Below are 17541 nucleotides of genomic sequence, written 5' to 3'. Positions count from 1 at the left end.
TACATTTCCTCTCCTTCCTGCGTTTAAAATATACACGTATCAAACTATCATAGACCACCATGTTGTTTAGAGTTAATATTCACTCCTGAAAAAAAAAAAGAAAGAAATACCCAGAATTGGCCTTTAAGTTTGAATGCGGTCCAGGCAGACCCACAGAGACCTACAGAGAGCCAGGCTGACTGACTGAATGAGCGAGTGAGGCGAGAGCGGCGAACAGCATGAGGAGTCATTACCACCCACTCTGCCATCTCTCTCTGAGCTCTAAATGACAGGAAATAGGGGGCTGTTGCCGAGGAGATGGCGTTGCTCCCTCTGGTATTGTGTGCATAATTAAGTGTGATTTCCTATGTCTGACTTTGGAGGGAATAAGAATAGGAGTAATTTTCTGTTCTCTCCCGCTTTTTTATTCTTTTTTTTCTGCTCCATTTCCTTAACTATTCATCTGTGCTGTTTTAAATGTTTTCTTTTTCTTCCTCTTATTCCATCATGCTTTTGAGGTGTATGTCCATAAGGCTTTTAAAGAAAAGAATGCTTCTTAATTCCTAAAGATTTTTGCAACAGAACAATTAACGGCCATCCGAAAAATATGGACATAACCTGGTATACAGTTAGAGATCATTAGGTAATGTTTAAAGACCATTTAAACACCATATCATCAGTCAAGCCCTAATGACAAGATGCGGACTCTGTATGATGGATAAAAACCGCAGTAAAGAAATATCAAAGTAAAACTTTGAATGTATTACCTAACACAGATGAAATATTAACCACTTTGTATTTCTGTTTGTTAAAGGTGCAATATGTAATTGATGTGTCAAGAAGTAACAACACTGTTTGGGAACTTACATGCATATATATACACCCTTGTAAGCAAAGAAAGCACCCTTACTGTCCTCACGTTAGGAACCTGTTTCACCTGGGGTGCTGGTCACCCCACACTATAGAGGTGCAGGAGCAACTACACCTTTCTGGAGTCACCAGTCTCCAAACTATATAGGAGCAGGAGCAACCAGGGGTCTCCGGAGGAGCAGTCATGACAGGCCGTGGAGGTGGAGGAGAACAGGGAGGCAATTAGCAAATAACCCAGTCAGGGGGAATGTGTGTAGCGGATGGCTTAGGTGAGGCAAGAGTGTTCACATAGACGTGTTTTTATTCCAGCCATGGGGAGCTATGGTGATGGAGGCACCTTTGAAACCTTAATCTCTGTAAATGGGATAGATAAAAAAGAAAACAATAAAGGGGCATTTTTTGACACAATGACTCTTTTGACTCTTCGTTTGGAGAGGTGCCTTGGACTTTCGTGGAAGTCACTTTGAGGACACTGGGTAGATTAGTACCTCAGAGAGTCTCAGCCTGTCCTCAAGAGTTACAAGAACAACCTACTAGGGTTAATGGTACAGCCATAGTGGCTTTTCTGCTTTAAAAGTATTGTCAGACTATATGCATTTATTATCAATTACCTCCTTAATATTTATTTCTACACTTGGAAAGGAACAATCTTTAATAGCCTGATTCTTTCATCTTAATTCCCCAGAGTACCATTGTCTGTCACCTAGCAGACATGTCTGTCTCTTAAACAGGATGTGGCAATGCAAACATTAATGCAAGAACATCTCATCATGGTGCATACCATCCACACATCCCTACACCACATCCCCCCCCCCCCCCCCCCCCCGTCACCATCTGGTTTGGTTTCCATGGTTATTATTGCAGAACAAAGAAACCTGCATAGCTAGCAGTATGGCGCAAACACAGATTCAATTAAGTGCAGAGGTTCTGACTCTCAGCAGCTCCTGCTGGCAAACTTGGGGTGTAAGCCCTCTTAAGCTGATGGATGGATGCTGTGTTCATGCCTGGCAGGCACTCTCTCCTACTGTTAAAACAGCCCCATTGTGCAGGTGCGAGGAGGAAGCTCGCGCTGGGCGTCTCTGGGCGCCAGACATCCCCCGGTGGAATAATGCACCGTGGGCCCACGTGTGGCAGGATGAAATGGGTTATTTCACTGGTGATGATGCAAGATGGCACTACAACCAAAGACATCTGGGAAGGTCAGATTATCTATCATCATTTCTATCATCAAACATGAATAACTATTCAAACTTGCAGTAACAGTATCCCTTCACATCAGATACAAATTATAACTGGCGGTGAAACAATATTGTTCTTTTTTTCTTCATTTATTTTCAGAAAGTGAATACAATTACAAACATGCCATTGGTGCTTACATTTATAACAGTTTATAAACAATTAAAAGCATACTTTTGAACCATAAGCATATAAAAGTCAAGGCATTATAGATATAAGAGGAAGAATATTGCGAGAGAGGAAGAATGAGACACCAGTGGCTCAGTACCCTACAGTGGTTTTAAAGCTGTTATGGATAAAAGCCTAGAGATAAACATTCATCCCAAACCGTGCTTGGTAAGAGTGAAAGGACTTCATTAGCTGGCCCCTTGCATTTAAAACAAAACAATAAGATCCTTCATAATGTTAACAAAGTGCTTAAAAAACAGGGCAATACCACCAAAATGACTAGAAAATATATGTCCTTCAGTTTCCCACAAAACATGCTTTTCAAAGAAGCATAAGAAACACATTTGCACAGACAAATCCTGTACGTAGACAGTCAGAGTCAGTGATTAAAAAAAGAAGGACAAAAGACCAAACTAGCCTGTTAGCTTAATTAAGTCGATGACGCACCACAATTGCTTTAATCATGGACCACTTTATCGCTGATGTCCAATCGTTACCTGAAAAAATGCTACATCCATTTACCATTAAAATGTGTCACACACACACACACCTAAACAGACAAGAAAGATACGATTGCAATGTTGCATCTTAACCTTAGAGAAAGTATGCCTCTCTTAAATATATGTTGGCCTTAGATGTGATGTGAATTGCATTATGATGTGTGCAGCTGTGTTGCCACTATGAAATTAAAAAAAAAATCAGTGTAAACTGTAGACAAATGAATATTCAAGACATTACATTAAATGCATCCAAAAAAACAATAAATAAAATCCATACAATCATACAAAACAGGAATGTTTAAAAAAAAAATCATATAAATAAATATCAGTGACTTAAATTGGCTTAGCCTGCATTAAGTGTCCTAAAAATCAATCGCTCCCGTTTCAAGTTGGAGATAATTCCCTTCCCTAGTGGGCCTGTCTCATACTGGGGCAGGTTCTCTGTGTGGCCTGCCTAATAACAATATCCATTATACAATAATGGCTCAAACGCCTCCTCAAACTTCTCTGTTGGCTTTATAACAACTGCAAATGAAAAACAAATGCCAGTGAAATAATATATAATAACGCTGTAGTAACATATATGACAGCTGCCTCCTTACAGCAAGTATTGTATATTGTAAACCATGAATGATTTAGCATCTCTTTGACATACCACAACTTGAAGGTGATCCAACTGCCATATGCTCTATGCATAAATAATGATTACAAGTTTGTGGTCCAATTAATGCATATAACTACTGATTTGCGAAACATGGGGAAGTGAACAAATACACTTAGTTTTTGCTGATGTTCTTAGAGTTGATCATCAAAAACACAGCACACTTAATGATGATAGACAGACACAGATACATCCATACTGAAACACACATACTCTCTAACACACACGCACACACACACACACACACACACACACACACACACACACACACACAGTGATACAAAAAAGTATATGCTACCACAGGCAAACATTGTATGGAATGTGTATGAAAGCCTGGCCCCATAGGATCACTGCTGTCTGTCTGATGAGTGGTTAGACTGTGCAGCAATCTTCAGGATCTCCTTCCAAACAGATCAGCCTCAACGCCTCTGGCCAAATGCACGGCTCCACTCAAATATCCCAGTTATCACTGAAGTAGTGATCATCCTCCACGTCCACGTCATCCATGATGTCATGGTACTGTTCTTCATCTTCCTCCTCAACCTCCTCCTCCTCCTCCTCTGGCTCTTCATCATGCTCCCTGTCCTCCTCATCATCATCTTCATCTTGCAGCTGCATCAGCATCGCCTGGAGGGTGACCTTCACCTCCTTCACCTCTCTCTCCAAAGACAGTGCAGAGCCGCAGAGTTAAGGAACCATTGCCTCTCTCACACACACACACACACACACACACACACAGACACAGACACAGACACAGACACAGACACAGACACACACACACACACAGACACACACACACACACACACACACACACACACACACACACACACACAGACACACACACACAGACACATTAATGCATACTCACACACCAGTAAGAAGGGTAGCAAGTGTATGAGTCAATATGAAGGCGAGTGTGAGCCTGCCAGCAAAAAAACCCCACCTTTCCTTCATTATCTCGGCTTTAGCAGTCAAACAAAGATTAGAGCAATTTCGCTGGGATCCCCAGGCCTCGGGGTCACCTCAGGCCCAAAATCATGCCTCATCAGCTTGTTTCCTCCCCATAATGAGTGCCATCCACACGGGGGTAAATAATTCATGGGCTCGAGCCAAGAGGGGGTGGGTAGGGTGGAGGGGGATTGTCAGTCCTCTCATCACTGGAGGATTGTTTAACCCGCTTGGAGCCCCCAAAATGAGCGGCGGGCCCAGTGTCCGGCTTAAGTGGGGAATCAAAGGCGGGAGGCTGGGAGGCAGATGGGGCCTGATGGCTCGTTTTGCTCTCCAAACGGCCACAGATTGTCCTCATTCATAATTAAGCAGCCGTTAAAGAGCGCTTCATGAATTATGAAAAGGGGATGGATCAGGCAGATATCCCTCCGGCTGTGTTGATCGGGGGCGTAATGAAGTTCTTGGCGAGAAGGGGAGAGGGGGAAAAAAAAAGAAAAAGAAAAAGAAAAGAAGAGACAAAGAACAAAATGAAACGTGCTCATTATGTATTGGTCTGTGATCTGCTCGGAACACGGGATGAGCACTTTCACTGCTCGACACGAGCCGCAAGCCAGGACGGTTGCCATGACAACAGCACCCCCGACAACAACAACCCAGACTGCATTTACGGTGGAGGCTGACCTCACGCAGCTCAGGAGCACAACCATGACCGTGACCTCTGCTCTTACAGTATGCCTGAGCTCTGATATGTCTAGACAGTAGCAGATGGGGGGAGATGTGGGAGTTGTTTGGGGTAAGAGAGGCTCTGGGTCCACCCCAGACTTCGCTCTACTTCTCCTTTGTTCTGCTCTGGCAAAAAGGGTTGTTGTGAGTACTTATTCACTGTCTGACAGAACAAAACAGTGGCGAGGAAAGAAAGAGGAAAGCATAATTCTATCCGAGGAAAGTAGGGAGATATGAAATCACACTACACCCACCTCTTTCTCTGTGAGAAACAGCAGAAAGGTTGTCTATTGTTCCCAACATACTGGCATGGCGATATCACGTTATGAACTAGCACTGCTGGAACTGCCTACATGAGCCCTGATGCATCCAGAGGTCTGTGTCTCAGTAGCTCGCACAGCAGGAGAAGCATAGATCAGATCAAATGACTGGAATGTAGGCATGGGATGCACGTAAATGTAATTAGCACATTCCAGATACGTCATCCGTCAGAGTGCAGCACAACATTCCTTTGACAGCTATTACCCACCTAAGAGACGAATGAGATTTATTTGGAGCGGCTCCGGAATACCTGTTCTAAATATGCCTTCAGGAGTCGCACATACACTAATAAAGGGGAGAAGGGGGCGGGGGGGCAGAGAAGAAATATGGAAATCCAAACGGCGCTGCCCCTCATTAGCATGATGCATTGTTATGGGTAATGTGCTCCAGTAGTGTCATTTGCGTCAATCTTGCGGGATGTTATTTCTAAACAGGGTGAGCGAGGGGTTCCCCCTGCCTTGAATCCATCTCTGCCGGCGAGGCATAGGGAGACATTAAGGTGTCACATCGATGACAAGGCACTATCGGCAACGACTTCCTCCTCTGTCTCTTCCTTTTCATCTCTCGAGATGGAGACTGACACTCCCTGCCTCTCTCGCTCAGTCTCGCAAGCCTCTAATAACCTTCCCTCGATGCCTTCATACTCCCCTCGTGTCTTTTTCAGATCTTCTACCTTTTCTCTTTTTTTTTCAAATGTCTTATCTCTGATCATCTGTCTCTTTCATATCTCCCCTCTTTCAGAAGAAAGTAAATGAACCTAGGAAGCAGAGCAGACTATCTATCTGCAGCTCATTAGGTGACATGCCCGGTGATCTGTTATGCTTCAAACTTCCTGGGCCTCCCAGAATGGAGGCTTCAAATTAAGCCAGCGTGCAGAAGCTCCGGGGTGTTTTTTCTCTTACCCAGAGAGGTGGTTTGGCAGCCGTGCTTCGCCACTGACGCTAATGAACACCCAGGACCTTAGCAGAGAGGAAAGACTCGCGGTGGCAGAGCATGAGGATGAGGATGAGGGGTCTGTCACATCCAGGGCCCATTTGAAGTCAAGGGCTAGGGCTCACTGCAGACAGAGTGTATGTTGGCATACTGAATGAGATTATTTACATTTGGGCCATATTGTCTCTAAAGCCATTCTTAAAAAGATCTTTCATAATGTCTGGACATTCAACTTGATTATTTAGTCAAGACTTAAATCAATTTATACTAATACTAGGCCAATGCTAACATTCATTTCGACATTAAAGTCATTAAACTGCATAAACTGATCAAAACTATCTGGTAAAGGTAGCATATTGCCATTCCCACTAAGGCATCCTTTCCAGGAAGTGACATCACTGCATGTTACTGATCTAGTGTTCTGAGCACCTTTGATGAAAAACAGTGGCACTTTAGACTGTCATGCAACAAGTTAGAGTGCATGCCACAACTTCAGAGCCAACCCTAGAACACAAGACTACTTGTTGGCAAGAACCAACTGAACCTCTGCATTTTCTGTGGGAAATCTATCCACAGTGAGTGTGGAACTATCAGCAGGTGTTGGAATCTCTACAGGGCATCAGATTCCCGCCAGCAGTGTAACATGATATGGAAACCCATTGTCTTTCATTCCCATTCAAGACATGGCAGATTTCCACGTTTCCGTGTTAGCGAGTCGAGAGAGGGCCGATTTACGGGTGGCTTTTCCAGAACATCGACAATAGCTCATATTTCCACATTATGCCATGCTTATAGGCTATGAGTGGAAGCAAGCAAGCACACGCACGCACGCACGCACGCACGCACGCACGCACGCACGCACGCACGCACGCACGCACGCACGCACGCACGCACGCACACACACACACACGCACACACACACACACACACACACACACACACACATAGACAGACAGAGACAGATTCACATCCACAGGTAGGTATTTTAAAGGATATGAGTGAGCTGGTGGTCCTGGGTGTCAATGGCTGCTTGCAGCTGGTCCTCCAGAGAGAGAAGCTGCTCACTGATCCTCTCACACTGGCCTGTCACATCCTCCACATCGCTACACAGGTCCTGCACAGGGCCAATACACTCAGTTAGTAATCACCATCAACACACATCATTCATTCACTCACAGACACACACACACACACACACATAACCACACTCTCAGTTAGTAATCACCATCAACACACATCATTCATTCACTCACAGACACACACACACACACATAACCACACCCTCAGTTAGTAATCACCATCAACACACATCATTCATTCACTCACAGACACACACACACATAACCACACTCTCAGTTAGTAATCATCATCAACACACATCATTCATTCACCCACAGACACACACACACACACACACAGGTCCTGCACAGGGCCAATACACTCAGTAATAACCATCAACACACATCATTCATTCCCTCAAAGACACACAGACACATAACCACACTCTCATTTACTATTCCACACTCATACGCACCTATTAACTACAAACTATGCAATTAGCAGTTCAACTATAAACTGCGTAATATGCATGGGACATCATTGAATAGTAGCACCTGTTTTTAAAATGATCACACCAACAACCTCTCTGCACCCTTTGCCTGCAAAGCCTCTTTTGTGTACACTTGGTTGTGTGTGTCTTTGTGTGTATATGTGTGTGTGTGTGTGTGTACATACAAGTGTGTGTGTGCGTGTGCGTGTGCGTGTGTGTGTGTGTGTGTGTGTGTACATACAAGTGTGTGTGTGCGTGTGCGTGTGTGTGTGTGTGTGTGTGTGTGTGTGCCCACATATGTGCTTTTGCACTAGTTCCATCTGGTGTGTCTGTCCCAGTTCCATCACACTTTGCAGTGAATCACCACCTTTTTATTATTCCCCTCTCCCCCCTCCTTTCTTCCTTACTTCGTTCCTTTCTTTCTGTCTTTCTTTATCCATTTCTTCCGACTGCCCAGTCAGGGACGCTGTGGGGCAGAGGAGTCTGATTCTTTTTCTCCTGTGAGACTCCCCCAGAGCCAGACCTCCTCCTCTAGGCTTCACACTGTCTGAGCGAGTTGCAGAAAATAGCTAGACCTCGTGTCTATTTTTATCTTTAGTAATGAGACGGAGCTCTTTTAATGGGCATAATACCTTAAATAGAGACAACCGGCTCAATTATATTTCTAAAAGCCAATGTTTTTGGGTGTAAAATCTCTTCAAATAAACCTATACTCATTGTTAGGTTTAGGGCAAGCGATTAGTTACGGCTATGGTTAGGATTAGCTGACTTTCAGTTGACAGGCAGTTGAGAGGTATGGGTAAGTATTTGATAAGATTGCAGGCAGTCTGGTGAACATTTCAAAAATAGCTCCTTAATATAAACATGAGCTGCTGAAATAAATGGATAGACCGTAATATACGTCCCACATCTGAAATCCCATTACATGTAATAGCCAACCCTTTGTCCCAGTCGCGACAATATAGGGATTTCTGAAAGCTACCCAGAAATCCATCTCATGGTCAATAAGAAGCAGATGAAGATGCATTGGGTCTATTCCCTGTTGACTGTCGATACAGTGACCTTGAACATTCTTGGTCTTCAAAATATCTTACTGACTCGTCGATAAACTACACTGCCCTCAACTGTGGATTGAGTTGTAGACGGGACCGGGTCTATGTGCACCCATTCAGAATCAATTAGTAATGATTAATGGGTTTTATTTAAACAATAAGCCTTAATGGAAAAGGTTCCCCTCAGTTTTAGAAGGAGCATGCATAATGAGACATTAACGATTCCTGTGTTTGATGTGAGACTGATGTGAGACTGAGACTGATGTGTTTGATGTGAGACTGATGTGAGACTGTGTATTTCCAGTACTGTGTACGTGGGGGTGGGGGTGGGGGAGGGGGATGAATACTAATCTCTCCTCCTTTAACTGGGCAGGCAGAGGACAGCATCTGAGAGGAGCATTCAGGAAAGCTGATTTACACCACAGCAGGAGAAAGGGTGTGAGGTAGAAAGTCAGGAGAAAATAGAAGGGGAGATGGAAAGAACAGGAGGGAGGGAGGGAGGGAGAGAACGAGAGGAGGGATTGAAATAGAGAGAAAAAGACAGAGAGACGATAAGGAGGGAAGGCTAAGGATGGGGGGGGGGGGGCGACATCGTGCTGGCATCGATTTCCTTTGTGTTAGTATGGCAGGCAGGTGAGCAGCAGCAAAGTGGAAATCATTCCATTAAAGTCATTAGGGAGAGGCCAGCTAGATCAGACTGCTGCCAGGCTGCCGCCTCTGCTCTTCATTCCTCCCAGACCTCAATCTCTCTCTTTCTCTCACTCACACTCCCTCTCTTGTTCGCTCACTCCCCCCTCCACAAAACCTGTTTTTCTTCTCACTATCGCCTTTGACGTTCCTTCTCTCTCCAATCACACCCCATCTCTCTCAAACAAACACATTCACACACACACACACACACACACTGTTTCAACCAACTGTATCATATTAGCACAAAGACTATCCACACTATCCCCATCAATATCAACCAGCATTTAAATACACCAGCATGCTGCAATTTCCAGAAGACATTTCCCGAAAACTTTGGGCACTGAAAACCGATCCATTCTCAATGTAGAATAACGTGAAGCAAAAGACACTCTCGCACTGAGCAAACTGGGAAGGATCAGTGCGCCTGATCTGTTTTTGTAAAAGTCTGATTGCTGCTGCAGGTCTTTGATCAATACAGTGGATTTGTCTGCACTGTTAAGGACACAATGCCCTCTAGTTTGTTATCATCATTAGTCTGGGTCATTAACCTTCATCAAGCCTTTGGTGGCAGACTGGTGAAGCTTTGTCAATGTGAATGGCAATGTAAATGGGTAAAACATTGGCATAAAAGTCCACATAGCCCTAGTTCTGGTAGAAAATCATCCCCCACACACACACCACATGTTCATCTAAACAGAGCATGTTCTGGGCACGGGGGGATGGATGAGCTGAGGTTTATTGATTATTTGCGCCCGCAAGCACTGGAGTTCATATATGGATTGACCCCCAGGTCAATGTCGCCCTGCTAGGGGGTTCTTGCTAAAGCCCGACCCGCTCTAAGGTGCTGACTGCAGCGCCTGCGGGTCTTATAATTACAGCTGAAGCGAGGTGCTGCCGCTGCAGAAAACACAAGGCAGACGGAAACGTGTGTGTGCCTACCTCTGGGTGATTGTCCTCCAAGCCAAACAGGAACTCTTCTAATTTCTGGAGGGCAAGAGGGAACAACAATATAAGGAGGGTGATGCTTTGCACAGAAAGAAACAATCATTTCCCTCAATTATGGGAAAAAGCCGCAGAGCCAAAATGACATATTCTGCTTATTCTTGTTCTTAATGAAAAAAAAAAAAAAACACATAGAGATTCACACATGCAATTATTAGCCATTAAAATGATAAGTGGAAAACAAATTAACCGGCTTAGCTCTGCCTCATCACAGTTCAATTTAACTACACGCCGAAAAAGGTTTACAAATCTACGCTAAAGCCGAAAATAATTACCACTCAGTCAGAGACGTATTAGTTATAATGCAGCCGCAGGGCTGGAACACTACAGACAGCACAGAGAGGAATTTGCTGCTCCTTTCTGATGGACTCTAGTGATGTAAATTTTAATTACCTTGGGCATGTAGCAGGTTATATTATTGAAAATTGGTGAAAAAGCTAAGGGCACGGTAAAGGTGTAGGGTGGGGTGGAGCAGACATTTTGGAAAATGTCTGTCAGTAAGGAGTCATCTTTGGATTTGAGCAGAACAGATAAGTGTCATGGCGTGGTGTGTGCATAGCTGCAACTAAACAAGAGGTATTTGTATGATGGTTTATTTAGCGTGTTGTTCTGGCTATATTGATAAGCCAGCTCCTATGTTTATTTGAGAAAACAGGGACACGCTAGGAGAAGTAAGATAAAAAAGCAGCCCAAGCTCACCTTTGCACTTGGAGACAGCAGAAGAAGAAAAGGAGGAGGAGGAGGAGGATGAGGAAGAGGAGATGGGTTAAGAGACGTTGCCAGTCTTCAAGAGGAAAAAGAAAAATAGAGAGGGTGAAAAACAGAGAGAGAGGAAGGAAATGCATGCCCAACTAAATGAGAAGAGAGGAGGAGAGTTAGTTAGTTAGTTATTCCATCATAACCAAAAGAGCACAGCAGGCTTGAGACTAGGTTATTGTTAAGAAGAGAAGAGGGGGAAACATAAAGAGAGAGAATTATAGAGCGTCAGAGAGACAGAAAAGGGAGAGGCGATCACAGGATTCTTTGAAAATACGCCCCTTCAGCTTGACTGAGTAGCACAATAAAAGTTTTGAGAGTACAACAGAGAGTGCTGCTCATGTTCAGAGAGCCCGGACAGTATTTCTAAAGGGATAGGTACTGAGTTCATTCTCACTAGGAATGAGGGTTAGTCTCTTAGATATGCTCATTTGGACTCAGGCCCACGGTGGGGCAGTGAGCTGAGGACACTACAAGCCACACAGAATCAATACGAGATCTGGGCCGCATCTGTTCTGGCGCCAGCTGTTATCTGGGGAAAGAACCGGCGGAACATCTAAAAGCTTTCAGGAACCCAGTTAAACCTCCAGAGTTGGCCTGGCCTGGGCTTACCAGAGCTTTCAAAGTAAGAGCTGTCTGACACAGTGATGCTTCTTGCAGTACCTTGGTGAATTCGGAGTGCTGCAGGTTGGCTTCTGGACACCAGCGCCCCCCCAGGGCAGTCAACATGGCGCAGTCCGCCTCTGCTTTGGTGCACGTCTGGGTGAGTGGACATTGGTCGAGTGCGGGGGGGACCTCCTCGCTGTCAGGCCCCGAGCAGCTAGGGGTGCGGAGCTGCAGACTTCTCAGGATGAGATGGCAGGCCTCCAGGTCCGCCTCCCACACGCGCTCCAGAGCTGGGCTTCCACAGCTGCACACACACACACGCACACACACACACACACGCACACACACACACACACATACGCACACGCACATACACACACACACACACACACACACACACACACACACACACACACACACACACACACACACACACATGCACACATACACGCACACGCACATACACACACACACACACATGAATATTAACATTAAGCCTAGTTAGTTTAAACAGTTAGAATTGTTGTTCAACTTGTGAAGTTTCTATTAGTTAGCTATTTGTTCTGTTCAGTGACATGTTACCAAGATGTCAAAGCAAGTTTGTCCCATTCAAACATGGCTTTTTGTGTCGTATTGTCTAATAACCTAGGGGGAGCTGCGGTTCATGAGACCTTATTAAATTTATCTTGAAAAAAAGCCCTATGCAGGAAAAGAAACCAGGAAGTGTAATTTCCACATAGATATAGTCTCTTTCTCTGGCAAGTTATTAAAACTCTTCAGACTCTCGGAGTCATAAGTCCATCATTTCCCTATTCTGTGGGTGCTCGTCAAGCTACTGAACAGAGCTTCATTATCCCTCTGAAGGAACGTGTCTTTGTCTGTCATAGCCACTCTATCTCATTAATTCCCATGGCCTCGATGGTCTAGTTCTATAATGACCAATGTCAATCTGAGGTCATTGTGAGCACAGTGGCTAGCGGGGAAGCCTGCACACAGATTTCTCACTGAGTAAAATATAAACCAGGCTTGAGACAGTAGAGGCTGCGACTGCAGCGACTGCGGCTCTTGTCATGCAGGTCCTGATTAGTCAGGGGAAAACAGTTCAGCAAAACACAAATTGTGCTTAATAGGCATTTTTGCACTGGGATCCTTCAGGAGGCCACATTGAGATAATTGGGCTAATTGTTTGCTCAGCACAGAAACTGATTTAACTATTACTTGACGAGATAAAATCAGAATAGTATGACAGCTCGAGAGAATTATGTACGTACCACATCTTCAGTTTTACTGACTAGAAGATGGCATATGTTAAATAACAATGCTGTTAGATAAAGTGATAATAATTTAGAACAATGTCTTTCTAATGTAACTACAGGAAAGTACAAGATATTTTATCTTTTTAAATTTTATTTAGGATAAAGAAAAAATATGTATCAATATGTACTTACACAAGATATCTGTTGCATTAAAACAATTACTCGAGTAACTTAAGTCATTTCTGGCTAAAGCTACTTAAGATAAAACAAAGAGCTGAGGAAGAACTGCTCACACACATTCTCAATGGTGTTCACCTTCGTGTCCCTTTACAATGAGCTGACCCCGAGGGCAGGTGAGCTTAAGAGGATGTGCTGACCAGAGCAATGTGATCTAAGCCCACTGGGACCCGGCCCTTCACCTGCCAGACAGGAGCCCTGCGCTGGGACCCCAGCTCTGGCCTAATGGGTCTCACCCTTCATTCACCTCAGAGGACCGGAGCCAGCTGGGCCCCCACAGCGCTTCTGCTTGGGAGACCCGGAGCAGACTGCAGCGAGTCTGGCACACCTGTCTGCCGGCTTAGCCTGTCCTGACTAGTGCCTGTCGTGTGGGAGATGTCCAACTCTGAGAAGCTAGACAGAGTCCCTGGGGATGTGGCAGTAGGGTCATTTTTGAGTGTTTGGGAGTGAGAGTGAGTAAGTAAGTGAGTAAGTGAGTGGGTGTCTGTGTGTGTGTGTGTGTGTGTGTGAGAGAGAGAAAGAGAGACTGTGTATGTGAGAAAGTGTGTGTCTGGGTATTTGTGTAAAAGACACAAAAGGAGAGAGAGTTAGGCAGAGAGAAAGATAGAAAGAAAGAAGACTAGAGAGAACAAATAAATATGAGTGATATGTGGTCAGATAAGGTCACTGGTAGAGGGCATGCTTTGCCCCAAGACACCTGCCAGCTCCAGATGAAATTAGCATCTCATTTCCCTTTCTGATTCCATGGCAACTGCCAAACAATACCCAGTAGACTTCCACAAGGAATCTAGATTAAAATGGTAAAGGATCTCTAGCACATTTATTTCCAGAGGATCATTACTTCTGCTGTTCACACATTACATTTCTCATAACACCAATATGAGATGCAAAGAAACCCCTGAGAGAGAAGGAGAAAGAGAGAGGGAGAGAGAAGGGGAGAGAGAGAAAGAGAGAGGGAGAGAAAGAGAGGGAGAGAGAGGGAGAGATAGAGGGAGGGAGAGAGAGAGAGGGAGAGAGTGACTGAAGGGCAGACAGAGGCTCACCTTCTAAATGGCACGTCAATCTGTGCCCTAAACTCATAAATATACATACAGTTTGTGGCTCGAGAATGAATTTACCATGGTGACAGCTGACTCTCAATCCCCTGAACATTTCCGTTTTAACCCCAGTTTTATTGCTTACAGGAAGTGTCGGGATGCGTTGAGAACACTCTATACTTTCAGGAAGCAGCAAAGAAACAAACTCAAAACAAAGCCAGATCGCCCTCAGCACCTGAAAAAGGTGTCTGAATTGGAAAACATCCTCCAGCCTCCCGTTGGAGACCACTTCTCCAACAGTGAGCAGCTCTCCTCAGCTATGCTGGTGACATTTACGTGGGAGTGGAAAAACAATCACTGACACACACACACACACACACACACACACACACACACACACACACCCTGACGGCTGACCACCCCAGTGAGTCTATAGGAAGGCAGATAATTAGTTTTCTGACACCCCACTGTCTCATGAGGAGCCAAGCCCGCTTTCCTCCTCCTTCAGACAGAGAGTTCACACCACCTCTAGCCTCCAGCCTGTCAGGCTACGCGGGTTAACCTGGGGTGGCTTCTTCCTCGCCCCTTCCAGTAGTTGCAACTGTGTTAAGTGCCTTCAGAGTGTGGGCGATTGGTGGTGGGAGTGGGGGGCAGTGATTGACAGGAGGCCAGCCTCTCGCTTGGTCTCACTGAGGAAATAATTACAGCGGAAGCCGTGTAGGCTCACTCACAGCCATGTAGGCTCAATCCGCCTGACTAGAACTATGAAAAGACGGTGTCATCAGAGAACGTCCTACGCACTCACGTGCTAGTTCACAAATAGATGAGTGAACGTGTTTGCATGGTTTAATGTGTGCATGAGATGACACACACACACACACACACACACACACACACACACACACACACAAGCAGCCAAGTGGATATATTTCATCTAAGGCTAGCGAGCGTGTTTTCACTGGAGCCTCAAATGACTCTCAAGCAAGTCTCATTCCAAAATTTCGAATTTCAGACAACGCTGTGACAGGATTCTCCTACCAGGATGTTACAGAAATAAAGAGTACCTCACAGGCAAGTCACTGTAGTAAGATATGGCAGCAACAAAAAGAGGGGGAAGAGAGGAAGAAGAACAAGAAGAATAATGCTCAGAATACTCAATGTTCTGTCACTTCAGTAGTCTTCTGTGAGAGAGCAGGCATCCATTTATGTAAATTCTCTCTATCCCTCTCTAAATGTCACTTTCTACCCATCAAAGGAAGGAGGCAATGGCTGTCCTGGACCCATGCCTGAATCATTTAGCATAGTGATACAGAAAACTGAGAGATCAAAATAACCAAAGCAAAAAAGTGTGTGTGTGTGTGTGTGTGTGTGTCTGTGGTGTGTGGTGTGTGTGTGTGTGTGGTGTGTGTGTCTGTCGTGTGTGAAGTGGTTTGCATAATGAGGAGACACCAGGCCCTGGAGGCATCAAGAAAGGTAGGAGAGCAGATGAGAGGAGGAGAACAGGATAGGAAAAAGAGATCTCAATCTTTGTCTCTCACCTGTGAAGTTTGTCTTCCAGAAGCTCGATGTACTTTGCCGTGTTTTCTTTCAGAATCCTCTCTGCAAGGGAAGCACAGGAGAGACAGGACAGGAGTAAACACTAAGCCCAAATCACAAGCACTTCACTTGAAACCTCAAACCTTAAAATACACTGTCTTCTCACTTAACCCTGAATCAAATCCTCTTGGTGCAGAGTGATGTGGCTAGTGTGAACATTTGTCGCACTAAGCCATGCAACTTGACTTATTCATGAACGCCGTGACTGTTTGGAGTAGCAGGCATTAGTGTTCAAATGTAGACGGAGAGAGGAGAGGCGTAAGTTCAACTGCTTTCTCTTTGTCTGTATGTCTCTGTCTGTCATTCTATCCCTCTCCTTTTTCTTTCTTTCTCTCTCTCTCTCTCTCTCTCTTTCTTTCTTCCTCTCCCCTTGTTTCTGAATGGAGAGGACATTAAAAGTGAGCCTGGAGTGATAAAGAGATTCCCATCCTCTCTGAGGTCTTTATCGGAAATCAGAATCACCACGGGGCTTTCAGCGACGGGCGCGCAGTGGCCCTTCTTCAGTCTGTCTCGCTCCGCAGCCTGAGCCCGAGAGGCCCATGTCTGTGTGTGTGTGTGTGTGTGTGTGTGTGTGTGTGTGTGTGTGTGTGTGTGTGTGTGTGTGTGTGTGTGTGTGTGTGTACTGAAAATAGAGAAGGGGAAATTGAGTGGTGCTAATTAGCTCATGTATGATAGATGAGGCCACCGCCCCAGCAGACAAAGACACCACGCCAACACTCACACCCAGATATAAATGTGTCCCCACATGGTCACCAGAAATGACAGAAAGAGACACTGATTACAGTGGGAATCATAGTTAGTGATAACTAGCAATCATAGATATTGATAACTAACAATCACAGTTAATGATAACTAACAATCACAGGTGGTGATAACTAACTATCAGTCCATCACTGCTTGACAGTGGCTATAAAGGATTTCAGACCACAACAAAATCACATTACACATTTCACTTATGCATAAAGAGAGAGAAAGAGAGAGAGAGAACAATGTATGGGAGAAAAAAGGGAGAGAGAGGGCAAGATAGAGAATGTGGGAGGAAGTTGAGACAATATGGAAATAGTTCACCTAAAGGTAGAGGCAAAGTGCCAAAGCAAGGCAAAACAACACAATTGAGGTACACATGATGGGCATGAAGAGGAAAGCGCAGAGAAGAAAAGGATTAGCGCAGGATGATAAAGGAATAGTCTTTCCAAAGGACTCGATAACACTCTTATTAAACGCCTTGTGCGTGGGCGCAGAGGTACAGCAGAACAAAAACACTTCATCTCAGCGTCACAGCCAGGCTGAAACAGATATCAGAGAGAAGAGGGGAGAGGAGAGGAGAGGAGAGGAGGAGAAGGGAGGAGAGGGGAGAGAGAAGAGGAGATGAGACAGCAGAGGAGAGGGGGAGCGAGAAGAGGAGACGAGGGGAGAGGAG

General features: G+C 44.9%; 1 protein-coding gene across 3 annotated transcripts in view; it reads right to left on the bottom strand.

Annotated features, from left to right (window-relative positions):
• Positions 1-2158: 2158 nt before the first annotated feature.
• Positions 2159-17541, bottom strand: part of disc1 (DISC1 scaffold protein) — a 47391-nt gene continuing 32008 nt past the window's right edge. For 2 of the 3 annotated variants that reach the window (XM_012816943.3, XM_031578697.2), the window contains exons 10-14: positions 16064-16124; positions 12053-12299; positions 10571-10615; positions 7337-7454; positions 2159-4085 (exon numbers count right to left, since the gene is read on the bottom strand). In XM_012816943.3, the coding sequence (XP_012672397.2) occupies positions 3865-4085; positions 7337-7454; positions 10571-10615; positions 12053-12299; positions 16064-16124 (692 nt within the window). In that variant the 3' untranslated portion in view covers positions 2159-3864. Of the gene's footprint in view, positions 4086-7336; positions 7455-10570; positions 10616-11332; positions 11418-12052; positions 12300-16063; positions 16125-17541 lie in introns of those variants that run through there. The other variant, XR_004164929.2, reaches the window with a different exon arrangement.

Source organism: Clupea harengus, chromosome 13 (assembly GCF_900700415.2).
Source record: "Clupea harengus chromosome 13, Ch_v2.0.2, whole genome shotgun sequence".
Lineage (NCBI taxonomy): Eukaryota > Metazoa > Chordata > Actinopteri > Clupeiformes > Clupeidae > Clupea > Clupea harengus.
The sequence above is the reverse complement of the archived record's forward strand: the minus strand, read 5'-3'. Positions and strand labels throughout refer to the sequence as shown.